Below are 17,454 nucleotides of genomic sequence, written 5' to 3' on the forward strand. Positions count from 1 at the left end.
GTTCAGGGGTTTTGGAGAAGAAGTCGAAAATGTAAATTGTTTACGGACGCACGACGGACGACGACGGACAAAAGGCGATCGCAATAGGTCACTTGAGACTTTGTCTCAGGTGACCTAAAAATACAGCACCAGGACTGATGTTAAAAAAAGCACCAGGGCTGAAGTTAAAAATACAGCACCAGGACTGAAGTTAAAAATAGCACCGGGGCTGAAGTTAAAAATAGCACCAGGGCTGAAGTTAAAAATACAGCACCAGGGCTGAAGTTAATAATAGCACCAGGGCTGGGCATAAGTTACGAGAAAAAGTTACAAGAACATGATAAACATCTTTCATTCTGGGACAGCATAATTACACTTATAACAATGAATTACATTGAATATACCGGTATAGTCATTACTTTTTATTTAAATATTAAAGCTGGTTTTCTGCCATAACTGTCACAAAGTTTTAAATACCAAAAGGTATTTCTTATTAATAACTCTTGTTTTAATCTAAATTATATCCATCCTTGTAAAATCAAAGTCAGCAATTCTATATTCAATCTTCAATGTAATTTCGTAAAAACAGGGAAATACTGATATCATCTTATAGGAAGCATTAGGTATTATTTATGCATGAATTTTGATTAAGGTAAGTATTTATTTGTGGAATGTTATATCATTCCTGTTTTATTTTGGTATTTTTTCCAGTTCTTAGATAAATTGTTAAAAATGCTAACATTACCACAGCGTTAAACTGAGATGTTAATTTGTTACTAGTTTGTATATCAAACCTTTCCAGGAGACGAGAAAGCGCTCAACTGTAAAATAACGACAATTGTTTGATAGCAGTTATTACCTAATAGTATTATCTTGATACTCATAGCTTTTAACAATGATTTTCAAATAATTTCCAACTTTATATATAAATACATATAAAACCACTATTTTTAGAATCATGTTAAGAAGATTCTGTAGAAATTGTTACAGCTGAATTAAATATTGAATCAACCTGGTCCTAAACACCACCAGGGAACACTTCTTACACGCACTGGGGAGGGGCTAAGACTTAGGTGTGAAAAAAATCATTGTTTACAAGTTCATCTATTTGTTAATAAAAAAAAAGGTCTCAATGACTCTAAGTTCTTATTGAAAAAAGAAAATATAAAAAGAATGTTTTTGTCCTAAATTGGAGATGATTACCAAGGTTATAATAGCCATGTAGTTTTAATGCCCAATTTTTATTTACTTGCAATTGATAATTATGTTATTCTGGTACTCCATTTTAGTTAAATACAAAATAGGTAATTTCCTTACATCTCTAAATAAATCAAACACAATTTTTAATTATGAAATATGATGATTACTATTGTTAAACTATCAACTTTTAAAAGTTTTAAAAGATTGACTTTAAATAACACATCCACTAGTCTAAGGCATACAAATATCTATGTACACTGTCATAAGTTTAAGTAAACGAACATTTCATCATCATGAAATAAAAAAATAAAAAAATAGGATTAGATAGTTGTATCTTCAATATTTAAATTGTCATTAAATATTTTAATATCTAAATGGTCATTAATCAGCTTAGTCATTAAATATTTCAATATCTATATTTTCATTAAACAGTTAAGTCATGAAATATTTTAATGGCAATTTCAGAGTTAAGTAATTAAATATTCTCAAATTGTCATTTTTAAAAGTTAGGTCATCAATATTTTATTACATGTACATGCAGACAAATCTATTTGTATCTGTTATAGCATCGCGAATCAAGGGTTCGTAACTCTCATGTTTCCCATAATATTGCTTAAGGATCCCTGTACCACTGCCAAAATTACAAGTTCTACCAGTATGCATTCAAAACTGTTTTTCTGGCAAGACTATATATGAAAAATTATTTCTTAAAAGAAGACCATACCTTGCAGACCTTTTATAAAAAAAAATTGTTCTGAGTGTAAACAAATCAAAAGGCTAGACCACAATTCAAAACCCTGGACTTCAGATTATTGTACTATCTCTCCTACCAACTGAGCCATCTACTCCACGGAAGTGTCATGGCCCATCTTTTGAACTTTGCTACAGCTAAAAACGAAATAAAGGGGAGGTTCCTGTACCAAAAATCACAGTGCAGTGTATATATAAGTAGGGGTATACTTTGATAGCTCACTGAACATGGAGAAACAAGTGAATGCTATTGCCAAATCCTGTTACTACCAGATCAGGCACATCGGCTGTATTCGGCAGTTTTTAACTGCAGATGCATGCAAGATCTTGGTGCATTCACTTGTTACCTCTCGGTTGGATTATGGTAACGCTCTGCTCCGTTGTATATCTGACAAACTAACTAGTTGTCTGCAGAGGGTCCAGAACACTGCAGCACGGCTAGTTACTCGTACTCGAAAGAGAGAGCACATCACACATGTGGTTTATTTGTTGCACTGGTTACCTGTACGATACAGGTCGCAGTACAAAATTCTGGTGTACACATACAAGGCACTGAATGGAACAGCTCCTCAGTACCTACAGGAGCTTGTTACCCTGTATGATATCAGCCGTCACAATCACTGTGGTCGGAGTCAGAATCTTTGTTGTGTGTCCCAAAATCTCGTACTGTGACCTACGGAAACAGATGCTTTGGGAGGGTTTCGGCTACGTTGTGGAATAGCTTACCATCTGCTATTTGAAAGTAAAATACCCTGGCCAAGTTCAAGAGGGACATCAAAACTCACCTCTTCACATCTGCATTTTAGAATCTTTGCAAATATGTGCACATTGCTTGCTTAAGTGTACAAAAGTGATTGTAAGCCTTTGTTTTTTGTTTTCACAATTATAATCATTACTTAGAGTAATTTTACAAATTATATAGGGCTCTATATAAATGTTGTATATTATTATTATTATTATTATAAGTACAAGGGTACTTGAAAATGGTGAGAACCAGATCTAGATAAAATGACTTCTCTTAAATAATTTCTCTAATTTTATCATGTGGAAATTATTGTTTTATAGAATTCCTCACTATTCATGAATATTGGTTTTGGTTAAAAGACTGTTATGCATTCATCTAGGATTCTGTTTTATGAGCTGTCTCTCTCTCTAGGGTTCTGTAGTTAACTCAATGCTGACTGTATCAAAGTTTTCTTGTACATCATGTATATTAATATTTCTTCCTGTCTGTTACCTGTGAGGGCACTTAAGGCAGACAAGTCCTGAAAAAAGGGGTGAATTTAATTTGCTACTTAACTTGTTTTGAAATTAGACTTTCTAATATTAAGCCAAGAAACTGTTTTCCCCCTAACTGAACATTTTATGCAAAAACAATTCAAGTTGGCCTACCAAGCATAGATTACTACAGGTAAAATAGGGGATATTAATTAATGGTTAATATACAGTTGTTGGCTTTGAAAATCATTGAGCATCAATAATTCATGTCATATTGGTCATGCTGGGGTCAAAATTAATAACTTTGTTAATATCTTATTACAGACATTGATAAAAGTGTGCCTTAATGTTGAATCATGCTCTGAATTAGTGAAATATCTATGGATGCAGCAGTTTTGATTACCATTTCTGGTGAAGACATGGCACTTATCTACAAAATGTAGTGTACACTGTTTCAGATAAATACAGTCAATACAGCATATACTGGGAAATACAGAGAAAATACAGACATATACAGAGAAGGTTTATTATGTAAAATGATAGTGATTTTAAATATGAAGAATAATTTGATAAATTACAATTGTACTCAGTCCTGATACTTAACATAGTTCCGTAAGACCTTATTTAAGCCAATGTTGTATTTCAATTGCAGTATAATTAGTACATTTATTGATTATTTTTTTAATTGGAGACAAATACCTGGCCACGAGATGAAAACAGGCTCAGCTGAAATAGGACAGACATCTTGTGTAATTTTTAACAAAAAAAAGGAGAATAACATAAAAAATATTTTTATAATTTCATATTGATATTTGATTGGTTTTCAGACCATACAAAACAATATTTTACTAAAAAACCCATAATTTTTCTGTTTCAAGTTTGCTCAAATCCAACAAAAGAAAATTTTAAAATCTTGTTTAATAAGTACATATTTTCATGTGACTTTATGTAACATTAAGACCATATAATTACCTTTCCAGGTGATGGGATTGTACATGAACTTATCTGAAATAAACCCATCACTACTGTACATTCAAAATCATACTCTTCTCCATAGAAAATCTACCAGATGATATCATAATGAATACTAAATATGAAACACACTTAATTATGTAACTTCCGCATTCCTGCTAATTTTTGAAACGGTAATTAATAAGAGCACATTATCAAAATGTATTCCCTGTAAAAACATAAAATGTATCAAGATGAAATTTACTATTATTTCATTTTCATGAAAAATAGTACTTCAGTTTCCAGCATCATCAGACAATAGTAAAAGAGTAAGTGGTTGAAATAAAACCTAAAATAGTTTAATGGTTAATAATTTAATTTTCTAGTTGAGTTAGGAGTATTTGGATGCAGGCATCTGAAGGTACATCTATGGGACATGGATCAGTCAGATAATTGTGATGTACCAGTCATCGTTCATGGCAGTGCAAACAACATTTATGTGGATGTGTTTAATGAATGTTGATATTGAAAAAAGATAATATAGAATCAGGTTTAAAAAGAATCTTTGAGCAAACAGAACATGAATATCTGCCACTCTACTAGATCTCTGGTATTACAAACAATGTCATCAAGGTTGGTGTTTATGGGGTCCCTATACCATCTAAAACTATTAAATCCACAAAAAAACACTTTCAATAATTCCATTTATACTTTGGAAATGTCCCTGTCTATGAAATACTCAGTCAATTAGTGACATTTGGTAGGTAATCACGACAACTGGTGCAGACCCAGTACAATGTACATGTAGTGGAGGGTACTTAATTAGTTTTTAACAATTAGCAATTATTTTAATGAGTCGGCATTGCTTTTTTTCATAACTAACAAACAATTTAATGAGTTTGCTTGGGTTATAATATTTAATCATTGGCAAATAAATTAGTGAATTGCACCTTGGTTGTTTTTTTAGCTGGCAATTATTTTAGTGTCATTGGTACCTTTATCATTTTACTAGTTGGCAATTAATTTGATGAGTGCTACCTTGGTTAATCATCATTGCCAATGATTTTAATGAGTTCAACACTGGTTATTTTATCACTTGCAATTATTACAGTGAGTCATATTTATGTTATTTCATTATTAGCATATATCTTAATGATTTCAACTTGGTTTCTTTATGATTGGAAAAATATTTAAATATTTAAATGGACTATTTTATCAACTTTTTATATGATTTGCAAATACTTTGATGAGTTTTACTTAAGCTTTTCCATTAATAGTTTTAATAAGTTAGTTAATGATCTGTTGCCATTGGCTTTCAGCATTATCATTGTCAGCATTAGAAGATTTAGACTGTTGAAGATTACCACAGTTGAAGATACCACTCGTGATGAAGGAACCACAAGTGGTGATTTCCCCACTTGTGGTGGTAATGGTACCACTTGTGGTAATGGTACCACAGGTGGAGGCTGAAACAGGAAACATCCATTGAAACACACATCACAAAGACACTAGTAATTTCACAGAATTAATAAATGCTGCCAAATTTGTAGATCTCTGCTGAATTCCTCTAAATTGGCATCCTTCGTGTGCTGTACAAACATGTTTTCTAAATACAGCAAAAAGCATAATTCATTCAAATAATTGCATAAATAAAAAAACAAAAGGTGAAGTTGTTCATTCCTAGATTAATAGATCACTTGGTGACTGAAAAAAATGAACACATTTTGCATGGTGAACACATATAATAAAAGTACATTAAAAAACAATTTATCTCATCAATATTTCATTGGATGAAAAAGACTGAAAATACATGGTAATCGTGCAACAGGCTAGAACTTATATCAACATCTCCTTATGAAATAAATATGTATTTACATTTTGAAAGTAAAACTGCAAAACAAATATTACCTGAAAAACTTACCCTCATTAGATCTTCAAAATTTGCATCTGGAGTTTTTACCATTTTATTTTTTTATTTAGCACTAATTATTGCGATGAACTTACAGCAGAAACTTGGGTGGATAAATAAAAAGGTGATTGATGCTTAAAACACCTAAGGTGAATACAGTGTTTGATTCCTTTTCACACTCACCTGGGAAAGGGAAAGAGGTACTTCATAAGACAATGTTAAATACAAAGTGATTACAGATAAATATTGACCAATCAGAATGAGATGTCATTGGGTGTTTGAATGGTTAGAGATTTCTTGATGAAGTGGAAAGTTAGTCTCATTCAACCGAACTATCCAACCTCAATCTGAAGAACTTTACCAGATTGGTCACTTTAATAAATATTTCAAAATGACACTTTCCCAAAGATTGTTTTGGCTGTGTTTGGCTTATAATTACATCATTATATTCAGAACAAATTGCTTTTGTCCAGTAATAGAAACAAAAATTATGAAGAAAAAAAAATCTGAGGACTCTTAAAACTGCAATCTCAGCTATCATTAAAAGAAGTTATACATTTAATTACTTTGTAAATAAAATAAAGCTTGAATCTGGAAGTGTGTCGAGGTTCAGTTGCTACAGTTATTATTTAAATTACAAACACACTGTAACACTTGCAAAACAAAAAGTATCAGCACTACTTGTCAGTTTTTTTATCTGTAATTTTGTATCCATCCAAATCCTCTGTTTGGTATAGTCAATCACAGAGGGAAGGAAAGACAGGATGAATGAGACAGGGGAATGTAAGACTGAATGGGGGTGAGTACAGTTGTGCTGACAACCTTACCTCAGAGTAGTACTCGGGTCCCTATGTTAAAGTTCAAATAAAATCTTAATTTAAACAACAAGTTTAAAAAAACAAATAAAAATCACATAAGTGTTGGTGGTATCCGGGCCTGATGAAATAAATATTATAAAACTTAATTCCGATTTTTGTTAACTTTCATTATTTTCCAAACAGTAAAAAACTTAATATGGGAAGAAAATGGAATACCCAGCTGAGAAAATCCATATGGTCGGTTAAGTGACCCAATATATGTACATGTTAACGTCCAATTAGGGAATCAAACCAAATATATTCCATGCTACTAGGTAGGTCAAGGTCATGTCATAAGTTATTACTTTTTAGGACTCCAACTTCAAAAAGCCTTAAATGCTAGCAGTATTTTACATTTTGGTTCACCCTTTCACCCCTATTTAACTTAGGTAGACTCTACCATGCATTGACATGGATGAGTCCATTAGGGTCTACAGTGGTGAAAGGGTTAAACATATATAGCTTATACTCTCCAAGCCCTGGAATCAGGAAAGAAGTTTGCCTTCAGTTCAAGTCTGAATCAAATTATTTTTTTCAGTTCAATATTAAAACTTGATTTTATATACATGTAGAAAAATGGTATGTAAATATGGATCATTTAGTGAAATTTACATTTCTTCAACATTTGAACTTGCACCTTAAACTGCTTCATGATCCTGGGGTCAAAAGAAAAGGCTAAAATTTGGCTTAAAATTTACCTTAAAAAACACGAGCAACAAAAATTTAAAATGAGCCCCACTTAATGACAAGGAACGTATAATCTGATCATTGTAAGAGGACCTACCTTATCCATACCGTACATCTTCCTCATCTTCATCGCTCTAACCTTGGCTTGACGGGAACGTCGACTGGAATGCTGACTAGCACCACTGATGAGCCCCGACATCTTTGACTTGGGAGTGGGTAAGGGGGCGTGAAGTATCACAGTCTCTGACCTACACAAACACAGGTACATCCCGGTATATCAATTATCAACATAATACAGTAATGTAGAGAAAAAAGTAACCAATATTTCAAGATACATATCACAATCATATATGTATTGATATGGTGTCCCTAATCCTATCATTACCTCTTTTGCTGTAACCCATCTTTAACATCTTATATACATATATATATATATTTGTTTTAGGCTATTACGCGACACATTAAATTTGTATATATATTTTCTGTTACAGAAAAGACGTAGGTGTGTTGCAATAACTTTTGTCCAATCCATTTGACTTTTGTTGAAATAAAATGGATTTAAACTAAACTATTGATATGCAACACACAGCATTTTTATGTTGATCCACCAAGTCACTTATTTATAAATTTGAAATCTGGTGGATACTATACATGTTTATCAAAGGAGTACAAAAATACAAGCTTTAACGAGGACTAAATCGTCCAGGGCAGGCATGACGCCGAGGACATGTCCGAGTGTATTTGTTTCTTTAATCCCTGCAATTTTATATAAAGGTTGATGGTGTGGGAATCTCAACAAGTTATGATCCAAAGATTAAGTCCCAAGGAGAGGGGCTAGATCCCCGGGCAAATCCTGGTAGCGCAAATGTAGTTGTCTCTTTAACTTTAGCAGTTTTAGGATTAAAGGGTGAGGATTTTTCAACTATTGCCATATGTTATGACTCAGGAAGTAACTCCCCATCGATGTAGCACACCCAAAATCTAATCCTAGTAGCAAGAGTGCTTTCCCTTACATTTATTAGTAGAGACTTCTGCTCAAAACTCAACCTGAGTCAAACTTAAAGTGACTCTGACTTAGGAGCATACAGTAAAGATTACCTGAGCTGTGAGACGGCCCTGATGTGCTGAATTTTGATCTCCTGTGATAGGGGGCGCTGTATCAGGATAGGGATCTCTCCCTGGAGGCGTGGACTGATTCGCTGATTGTACAGGAAATCCACAATGTCATAGAAAATTGTCCTCCTGGACAGATCTGTGAGGCCAAATTATAAGTCGGATGCTTAAGATTAAGGAAACATCTAAGACATCTTGAAATAAAATTGAATTTTAGAGGACAAAGGTTTTCACAGTTACGTTACTGTTGGCTTCATCTATCAAATTGTGGCCTTAATTTCCCTTATTTGAGGATCTACCTATTTTCTACATCATATTTTTTCATTTTTTATTTGTAGTTTTAAATTATTAAATATGTACAGCCAAACCTGCTCTTGTGACCACCTCTATTAAGAGACCACCTGTGTTAAGAAAACACTTCCAATGCACTGTTCAGTAGTGATTTCATTTTGATCTTAACTTGTATGTTTATATACCACCTGTATTAAAAGACCACTGTTTTGACTTCTTGAAAGTGGTCTCTTTATATATAGTCAACAGTTTTGAAATTGTGATTGACATTTAAAAAAAATGAATACAGATCTGCAGTAGAATATACGGGTACATTAACACTTACCGTCCAGTGTTAGCTTCCTCCAGTAATTCTCTTTGCCTCCCATACTGGCTGGGCTTTCATCTGTATTTGCTAGGTACTGGAACAATAAAACATTTACAGGGTATACTTAGACACCTTGTAGTGACTGTTGCAAACATGAGTTGTGCTGTTATCATTCAGGGGGGGATAATCACTACAACAATTTAAATATATATATCCTCCATAAACTACAATTTTCATAAAAGAAGAGAATGTTACTGTATAGCTACTTAATATCATGAAGAATTTAATTTTAGAAATAATGCGTAAGTATACCAATTAACTGATTAAAGTCTCTCATGAATATTTTAAACTTTTCAGAAGAAATAATACAAAATAATCAAATGTTCCATCCCTCATATCCAATACTTCAATATGATGTTCCCTTCCCCATATCATGATATTAACTAAGTTAATCTTTGAACCATCAAACAATCAATTAAGTCTATCACGTGTTTTACCTGCATATAATCCTTGAGAGTGGTCACATCTATTTCGTCCGTGACTCTATACTGCTGTTGGAATATAGCATCTCGTAGCATCTGATCATAGAACTGTCTGTTACCCATCAACCTCAGGGAGTCTTCTGACGCCTAAACAACACATGTACACTATACGCATCAATTTCTGTCTAGCATCATATATACATCTGACATACATAATTGCATAATTTTTGCAATGAGCTGGCTGAAAAATGAATATCACTGAAAACAGGCTAAATTTCCTAAGCCAAGGTACAAGTCTCACCAACTAAATTAATACCATATATATACATAATTACCAAGTACAAGCTTTTTTCAGCATTATCATTCCAGAAAAGTACCTTCACAATTACATCAATACCTAAATTGCATAGATTTTTAATTTAGTCGTTAAAACATTTTATAGAAAATTTATTATGCTACTTACTGTTTTTCAATTAAAAATGTATCCACAAATAATTTCTTTAGGCATACTGCAAGTGATACTTAATTTGAACTGTGACCTTTGATAAACTATATATAGAACTTTGGTATAACTTTACATTGTTATAATATCTATCAATGAAACAAATGGCAAGCATTTTGGTTAAGAAGGGTTGCAAGTTTTGCAGACTTTGGTTTCAGACCTCATATATGATATATCATGATATAGGATTAATTATGTCAATGAGTAAAAGGCCAATGTGATAATGTGTAATTGTACCGATAAAGGTATTGTATCAAATCTGTATGGGGATAAATATCAATACATATCAACTCATGTGTCCAGTATGAACCTACCCAGGATGCAGTATCCTATTAATCACAAAACCACAAAACAGATCAAGAAATCTTAACCCTTTCACCCCTATTTAACTTAAGTAGATTCTACCATGCAGTGATCTGGATGAGTCCATTATGGTGTACAGTGGTGAAAGGGTTATGGACAGCTTACCTCGGAGGCTGGTTTGATGAGCTTGCGACCACTCATGTATTTGACACCCTTCCCTGCCGTGTGTATAAACACTTTAAAGAAAATCATTGGAGGAAATTCTCCACCACCAAATCTGTAACAGGAAATTCTTCTTTTAGACAATTTATTCAAGTGAAAACAAGGGGAGATAACTTATTTGTAAAGCAGAATACAAGGGGAAATAATCTACTATAACCTCATATCAAATGTGCGAACAGACACAAAATGTTTAGCTTTGCATTTTACTGTAGAAAATTTTATTCTAACATTTTTTAACAGTTACGTGAAACATATATTATAAAATTATGGACATGCACTGATCCTATCATCCATACCGGTAGATACCGTGAATTTTATTAATAATTTCATTTCATATTCAATTTTCTAGAATAATTACCAGAATTGGTTCAGACTTGAACAGCTTGTTTAATATTTACCTGAATCGAACCCGTACTTGAACACTTTTGTCACTCAACAGCTCAGCTTCTTTTGGGCAAACTTTCCTCAATATTTCCTTCGATAATGAGTTTTCCTGAAAATCAAATATGATTTTTTTAAAACAATGCATCATTACCTGTAAAACCATCAGAACAATCCTGAGTTTAAGTTTAAGAAGGTAGATTCTATCAAACTGTTCACATCAACAATACTTACTGCAGCACACACGGCATGTTTCAGGAGTCGGAACATTTGTTTGTCTCTGTAGGCGATCCATGCTCTTTCTATGATGGTAGCTGCTGCTTGACGTATCAGTCTGGAAAAAATATACTGAATGTAAATCACATGTACTTTTTGTTAGCATGGAGTTTATCAAGAAATAATCGATGCAATATCTCCCTGAAAATCTCATTAGCTGCAAGTGAAAGACTTGTTTTAAGTTGTTTAAGTGAGAAGTATAAGTATTTATCAAAAAAATTGTAGCTAAAATATCAACTGATAAGTCAGTAGAGTATGATATTCTTCCACAGTTTCAGTATTCATCTGTTACTGTGTCACTATTAAAAAGAAGTTTTAAAGGAAATGAAGAGAGTCCATTTTGAGAAATATGTTAAAACTTAAATGTTTTCGTTTTTGCATATTTTAATATTTTTGTGTATATATGCATTGTATGCAGCCTCTGTGATTAAATACAAAACAAATAATCAATGGACGATTAAATAATTTAAGACTTGAATGTCAGTCTTCCATTTCGGTCCCATATTTCATTGTCAACCTTAGAACTGCAGTGTTGGTGCAGATCAAAAACTTCATCAAAACTTCATCAAATACAAGGAGTTTTATGTGAAGTGTTTACTATACTAGTACATGTAGCACAAATACAATCACATAACGCCAATTCCATAGGGTTTAGGTTAAACCCTTAAACCATAACCCTAAACCCTTCTACCAAAGCACAAGAAAAATTGTTTAGGAAGATAATTGACAATGAAGCTTTAAAAGTATTCAAAAATGTTCATAGCTAACCCTTCTACCATAGCACATAAACCTATGAGCGTTGATTTTTAGATATCTTTTTGATTTAAGATAGTTTGATTGGTAAGGTGAATTTTAATCCAACATCAATTTATACAAACCTGGAGTAGGAATTTTTCCTGTCTATTTTGGGAATTATGTTATGTTCTCAGAGGAGGTACATGTTAATAAATTTTGAAAAAAAAAATATTCAAAAAGAAGAATCAAAATTATCTAATTAACTTATTTTTGAGGTCTAATATCACCAAAAGATATAAACGGAGGACGCACTGTCAATTATGTCTAACTTTAAATTGAATATATTATCTGTAAAACAGTGAAAACCAATTACATCTGACTTTAAGGACATCCTGTAATATGTAATATATTTTTTTTGGATAACTTTGAAGTGTAATTCCTGTATTTGCATAAATAAATTCCTTGTTGTACACCTACTGCCAACATTTGTTCACCAAAATTTCGGAAGTATAAAAAAGTTTGGTGATATATTGAGGGAGACATACAAAGGAATTTTGAAGAAAAAGGACCTTCAAGATATGTTGGCAGTAATTTTAAAGTGAAGGGGGAAATAAAATAAAGGAATTATATAAACTCTTTTTAGCAAAGAATTTGTCTTTTTTTCTTGTCGGTCAAGACAGGTTTTACCGTATGTTAAATAAGTGCTTTACATTTAAAAAATTGTTCAGAAATAAAAGAAAATGATGCATGTATTTATTAAAACACCACCACCAAAACTGTTCACGTCACTATACTACTCTGCATATTGCATTCTAACCCTTCTCTACAAACAAAAACCAAGTCACCTCATGTCATTTGTCATTTAACACTCAGTCTACATACACATGTACTACAATATAATCATCTATAAAAACAAAACCTACTAAAGTCACCATTTTCATTTTAACTGCACTTCTTGCTGGTGAAACATCAGGATTTTTCATTTCTTAGTTGTATTTTGTGAATTACAAAAAATCTGGAAAAATTGATATCAAAAACCTAATTTTCCTTTTTTTTTAACTGGTACATTTTTTTTATTAAAGATTGCAGGGTTTTCTTTATGAAGTCCTTCTTGTCTGAAATGTTATCTTAAAAAAACATATTTGATATCATATATTTTTTAGTTAATTGTTTTATCAGATTTGGAAGAAAATGTCTTCAGGAATCATCCTGCCAAAATATCTAAGCAGAAGAAAAAAACTGAACACACAGCTTTTAAAAACCAACAAGCAACCCTCTTCCTTGCACATAAGTGATAACCAAAACTACTATCACATATTACTTACTCCTTTTCTGACCTTTTTACAGGTTTTTCTGGTAATTTAAACCTTTCAATTTAAAAATATCATTATAGATAAGTTGGTGCACCCTAGACATAGAATTTAAATACAATGTATATGAATCAAACAATTGACAGGACATGCATACACAATTACAGATTTCATTTATGGTAAAACAAATTATTAAAGTAATGATTATATGAAAACAAATCTAATCACATCTCTGAAGCTGAGTAGTTTTTGATGCAAAGATATAATAACAGGATATATAAGAAGATTTAATAGGAAAAAAGATGGATGCAAGCAGATATCTGCCTCTATACCCATATCAATGATACAATACATACATATTATAATTCATTAACATTCAATTTTAACATTCATGTAAAAACCTATAAATTTGCAACTAGATCATATTTCATATCTTTATTTTCCCGAGTTCATCTGAATTGATTTTGAATTAAAAAAAAAAAAAAAATTCTCCTTGAGGTTTGTTTAGAAAAAAGAGAATTGAGCGCTCATTTTTACAGAGAAAATCATGGGATTGTTATTTTTTAAATGTTTCATGTACACAACAATAGGATCAGACAACATTTTGTCCACACAAAAATAAAATAAAATACAAAATAGCAAGATCACCTTTGTAACCATCACCAAGGTAAATAAAAAAATCTTCATCTCTTTTTAATGCTTGGGTTAAAAGTTCTATAATAGCACCTTTTTCTGTTAGTACATTTGGGTATTAAATTTTGGATATTGATATTAAATTCTACATTATATATATATTTCTCTCATTTCCCTGTGTGTAAGATAGAGCTGTCCAGGGTAAGAAAGGGGTGTAGGAAATTTCTATCTTACACCCTATTTCACATGACATGACGTCACCATGGCTCAACAATGCACGACGTCACAAATTTGGAACTCTCCAATGCCGCAATGCAGAAAAAGCAATGTGATGAAATTAAAACCTTTTACTATTTATTTACCGTAAATGTTAGAAAGATGTGATTATTTTTTCTGCACAAACATTGTTTGCAAATATGGGATATGCTAAATATGGCTGGCTAATTCGTTTTCGTCTAAAATGCTCAGGGGAAAAATTGATATTTTCAAAATGGTGGCCAGTCCAAACGCAATTTCATGGTTTCTGATCATGAGCTTATTCTGGTGATTGGAATGAGAGAAAAATACTCTTTCATGCCCGAGGGTGTAGGATAGGGAAATTATACCCTCAGGTTTTATCAAATTTGAAAATCCCTCAGGTTGAATTTCCCTAGATATCCTATACCCCTGGGCATGAAAGAGTCTTATAATATTACTCACATATTAAAAGAAATATCAGTTTTAAAAAATATAAATAAATTAAAGGTCGCTGGACCCATACATCCTTTTCAGAATTGTTAGGAATGACCTTAACCATCATGACCATGTGACCTCATGACTACCCTATTATTTCCTGGTCATCACAGATGACCTTTCACCTCAGCTTAACACCAAGACACCAGTTGTATCACCATGGATACCAGACTTACTCTATCAAAGACTTTTGTACGGTCTTTATTAAGGTCTCTGTCTCAACTCCAGACTTTATTTTTTCCGGTTCAGACCTTTTTTCACTCGGATCAATTGTTTTACCTTCTGGAGACTCTGCCTTTTTTATTTCAGCTAAATCTTCCCTTTTAACAGTCATGTTAAGAAACAAAACATATGATTTTATGAAAAAAATCTACAATACAAGTTCCCATGAAAAATATTCTGCATACAATAAAATTAGTCTGCATGGATAAATGTGGGAGAGCATTTTATTACAAATGGCCCTCTCAAAATTGTTGTAGTGGCCAATTTTGTAACTTAAACCCCTTCAAAATTAATGGATGACTGGCAAAATTGACTCCAATTGCCCCTCAAGTGTCACTTTCTAGCCAATATTTTTTGGTATCATTGTTTTTTTGTAAAAACTTATTAATCCTAGGAAAGGTGGTTATAATATTACTCTAGTCTATATGTGAAAATGTTACCAACATCGCATATATTAGTTTGTTCTAACTACAATCTGACATGCACTACATTGAATTTAGAAATAGCTGTGGTAAAACAAATTACAGGGATTAAGTACACATACCTAGAAATTGAGGAGGTGGGGGGATTACTTATACATAGCTAGAAATCGGGGAGGTGGGGGGGATTACTTGAAATATTAATTTCTATCAGTATCAGTATCATGATCAGATGATACCGGCCCCACCCCAATTTCTTCAGTATTCAAAACTAACCAAAGAACTTAAATAAAATAATGTTGACATACATTCCTTGTGGTAAGAAAACAACAGAAATTTTGTGCTAATCTTCTATGCAATCTTATTAATGAAACATTCAATATAATGAGATTCAAAGACTTAATTTTAATTTACATAGAGATCTATATATATATATTGTTAAAAACACTGAATCAATGCAGTCATCACCACTATGGTTATAAAAAAAGAGAACCACTGCATGACTTAACTATATCCAAATAGATTGTAGGTTTCATGAAAATTCATTAGAAAATTCCTTTATTGATATACATGTTCATTCCATATTACAGGAAAGCAAAATCAATAATTTGGCAAATCAAAAAAATCTTAGGTAAAGTGTTCCTTATTAATACGGTAATACTTTCCTATGGGAAATCTGAGTTAAGGAATGATTGTGGACTGGGGCCAATAGCAATTGCAGTTATAACTCTCAAGTAATCCAGCTGTTTTATTTTTAGATGGGATCAATAATATGGCTTTGCTTTTATGGACTAGAATCCACTCTAGTTAAAAAAAATCGAGGTCCATGCAAATTTTCATGACAAATAATCCAAATTTTCTTGGACTCATTGACGGCCCTACAACACTTACTCTTTCTCCGATCTGTTGGGTTGTCGCATCATTTTGGATGGTGATGCAGACAAAAGATATTCCTTTGAGCTGACAGGGGTGGTAGTGAGAGGCCGGACTCCAAAATCCGGTGTGTGGGGCGGAAATAAGTCATCCTGATCAGGTGGTGTCTGCTGACTCCCTGCTGTGGAAAGGTTACGCTGAAGTTCTTCCTGACTGGGAATGTGATCGGGAAGTTTCACATTTATCGACGTCTTGCTTGTAACACTTTTGGAATCTACACTTCCCGTTGGGGACTGCATCTTTATCTGTTGAATATTAACTTGAACGTTTTAATGATGAACTGAAAGGCAAAATATTTGGAATTGATTAATGCCATATTTTAATTAGATATTCTCTCTTCTTCTTCTTCATTTTACAATGCAGGATTTATTTTGAATATTAACGCACTGGTGCATGCATGTCAGGATAAAAGGTGTGAGCTACTATTAGAAAAAGTCTGAAATAACTGACTTTTTATGTCCTTTAAAATTTGTGACTTGGGGATTTTCGACAGAAATAGTCTGATTAAAAGAACAATAATGGGAAGTTATTTTGGACAAAATTAGAAAATTATTAACAAGCAACTAAGGTTAATGAGTAGGCCGGCCTACTGATGAACTGAAAACTGTCATCACATGAAATGCTTTGTGAAATGTCACTGTGAATATGCACTTTAATTTGACAAGCCTGTTACGAGCTTAGAGACTCTATAAACTAAATACTGATTAATCAAATAACGTTCTAAATATAACAAATGACCAAAATGTCTAAAGACGATTCGTCCCATATTTACATTTGTACATCTTCTTTCAAAGACATTTCGACCATCTTTATGCCGTGACTAGTCACTAATTGTAGCGAAACAATCCAATGAAATCAAATCATTATTAATTTAATGAATACTTCAATTTCAAACTTACATAAGATATCACGGAGGTGACATCAAATTCATTTTTGTGTCACACAAAAGTGTCTATTGACGCGAAACTCGGTAACATAGGTCCGTCTCCAGTGCAAACAAATATGGCGAACTTCCGTAGAAACATATCCCACAAAGCACTTC

General features: G+C 32.6%; 1 protein-coding gene across 3 annotated transcripts in view; it reads right to left on the reverse strand.

Moving 5' to 3' along the window:
* Window positions 1-17,399, reverse strand: part of LOC110462843 (putative uncharacterized protein CXorf58) — a 27,140-nt gene extending 9,741 nt beyond the window's left edge. The window contains exons 1-12 of one of the 3 annotated variants that reach the window (XM_021517048.1): window positions 17,312-17,399; window positions 16,371-16,692; window positions 11,387-11,486; window positions 11,170-11,264; window positions 10,715-10,826; window positions 9,760-9,891; window positions 9,281-9,356; window positions 8,650-8,803; window positions 7,649-7,799; window positions 6,835-6,855; window positions 4,120-4,152; window positions 3,847-3,873 (exon numbers count right to left, since the gene is read on the reverse strand). In XM_021517048.1, coding sequence (XP_021372723.1) covers window positions 3,847-3,873; window positions 4,120-4,152; window positions 6,835-6,855; window positions 7,649-7,799; window positions 8,650-8,803; window positions 9,281-9,356; window positions 9,760-9,891; window positions 10,715-10,826; window positions 11,170-11,264; window positions 11,387-11,486; window positions 16,371-16,651 — 1,182 coding nt within the window. In that variant the 5' untranslated portion in view covers window positions 16,652-16,692; window positions 17,312-17,399. The remainder of the gene's footprint in view (window positions 1-3,846; window positions 3,874-4,119; window positions 4,153-6,834; window positions 6,856-7,648; window positions 7,800-8,649; window positions 8,804-9,280; window positions 9,357-9,759; window positions 9,892-10,714; window positions 10,827-11,169; window positions 11,265-11,386; window positions 11,487-16,370; window positions 16,693-17,311) is intronic. The other 2 variants (XM_021517049.1, XM_021517050.1) reach the window with 2 other exon arrangements.
* Window positions 17,400-17,454: the final 55 nt, after the last annotated feature.

This window comes from Mizuhopecten yessoensis, unplaced genomic scaffold (assembly GCF_002113885.1).
Source record: "Mizuhopecten yessoensis strain PY_sf001 unplaced genomic scaffold, ASM211388v2 scaffold10837, whole genome shotgun sequence".
Taxonomy (NCBI): Eukaryota; Metazoa; Mollusca; class Bivalvia; order Pectinida; family Pectinidae; genus Mizuhopecten; species Mizuhopecten yessoensis.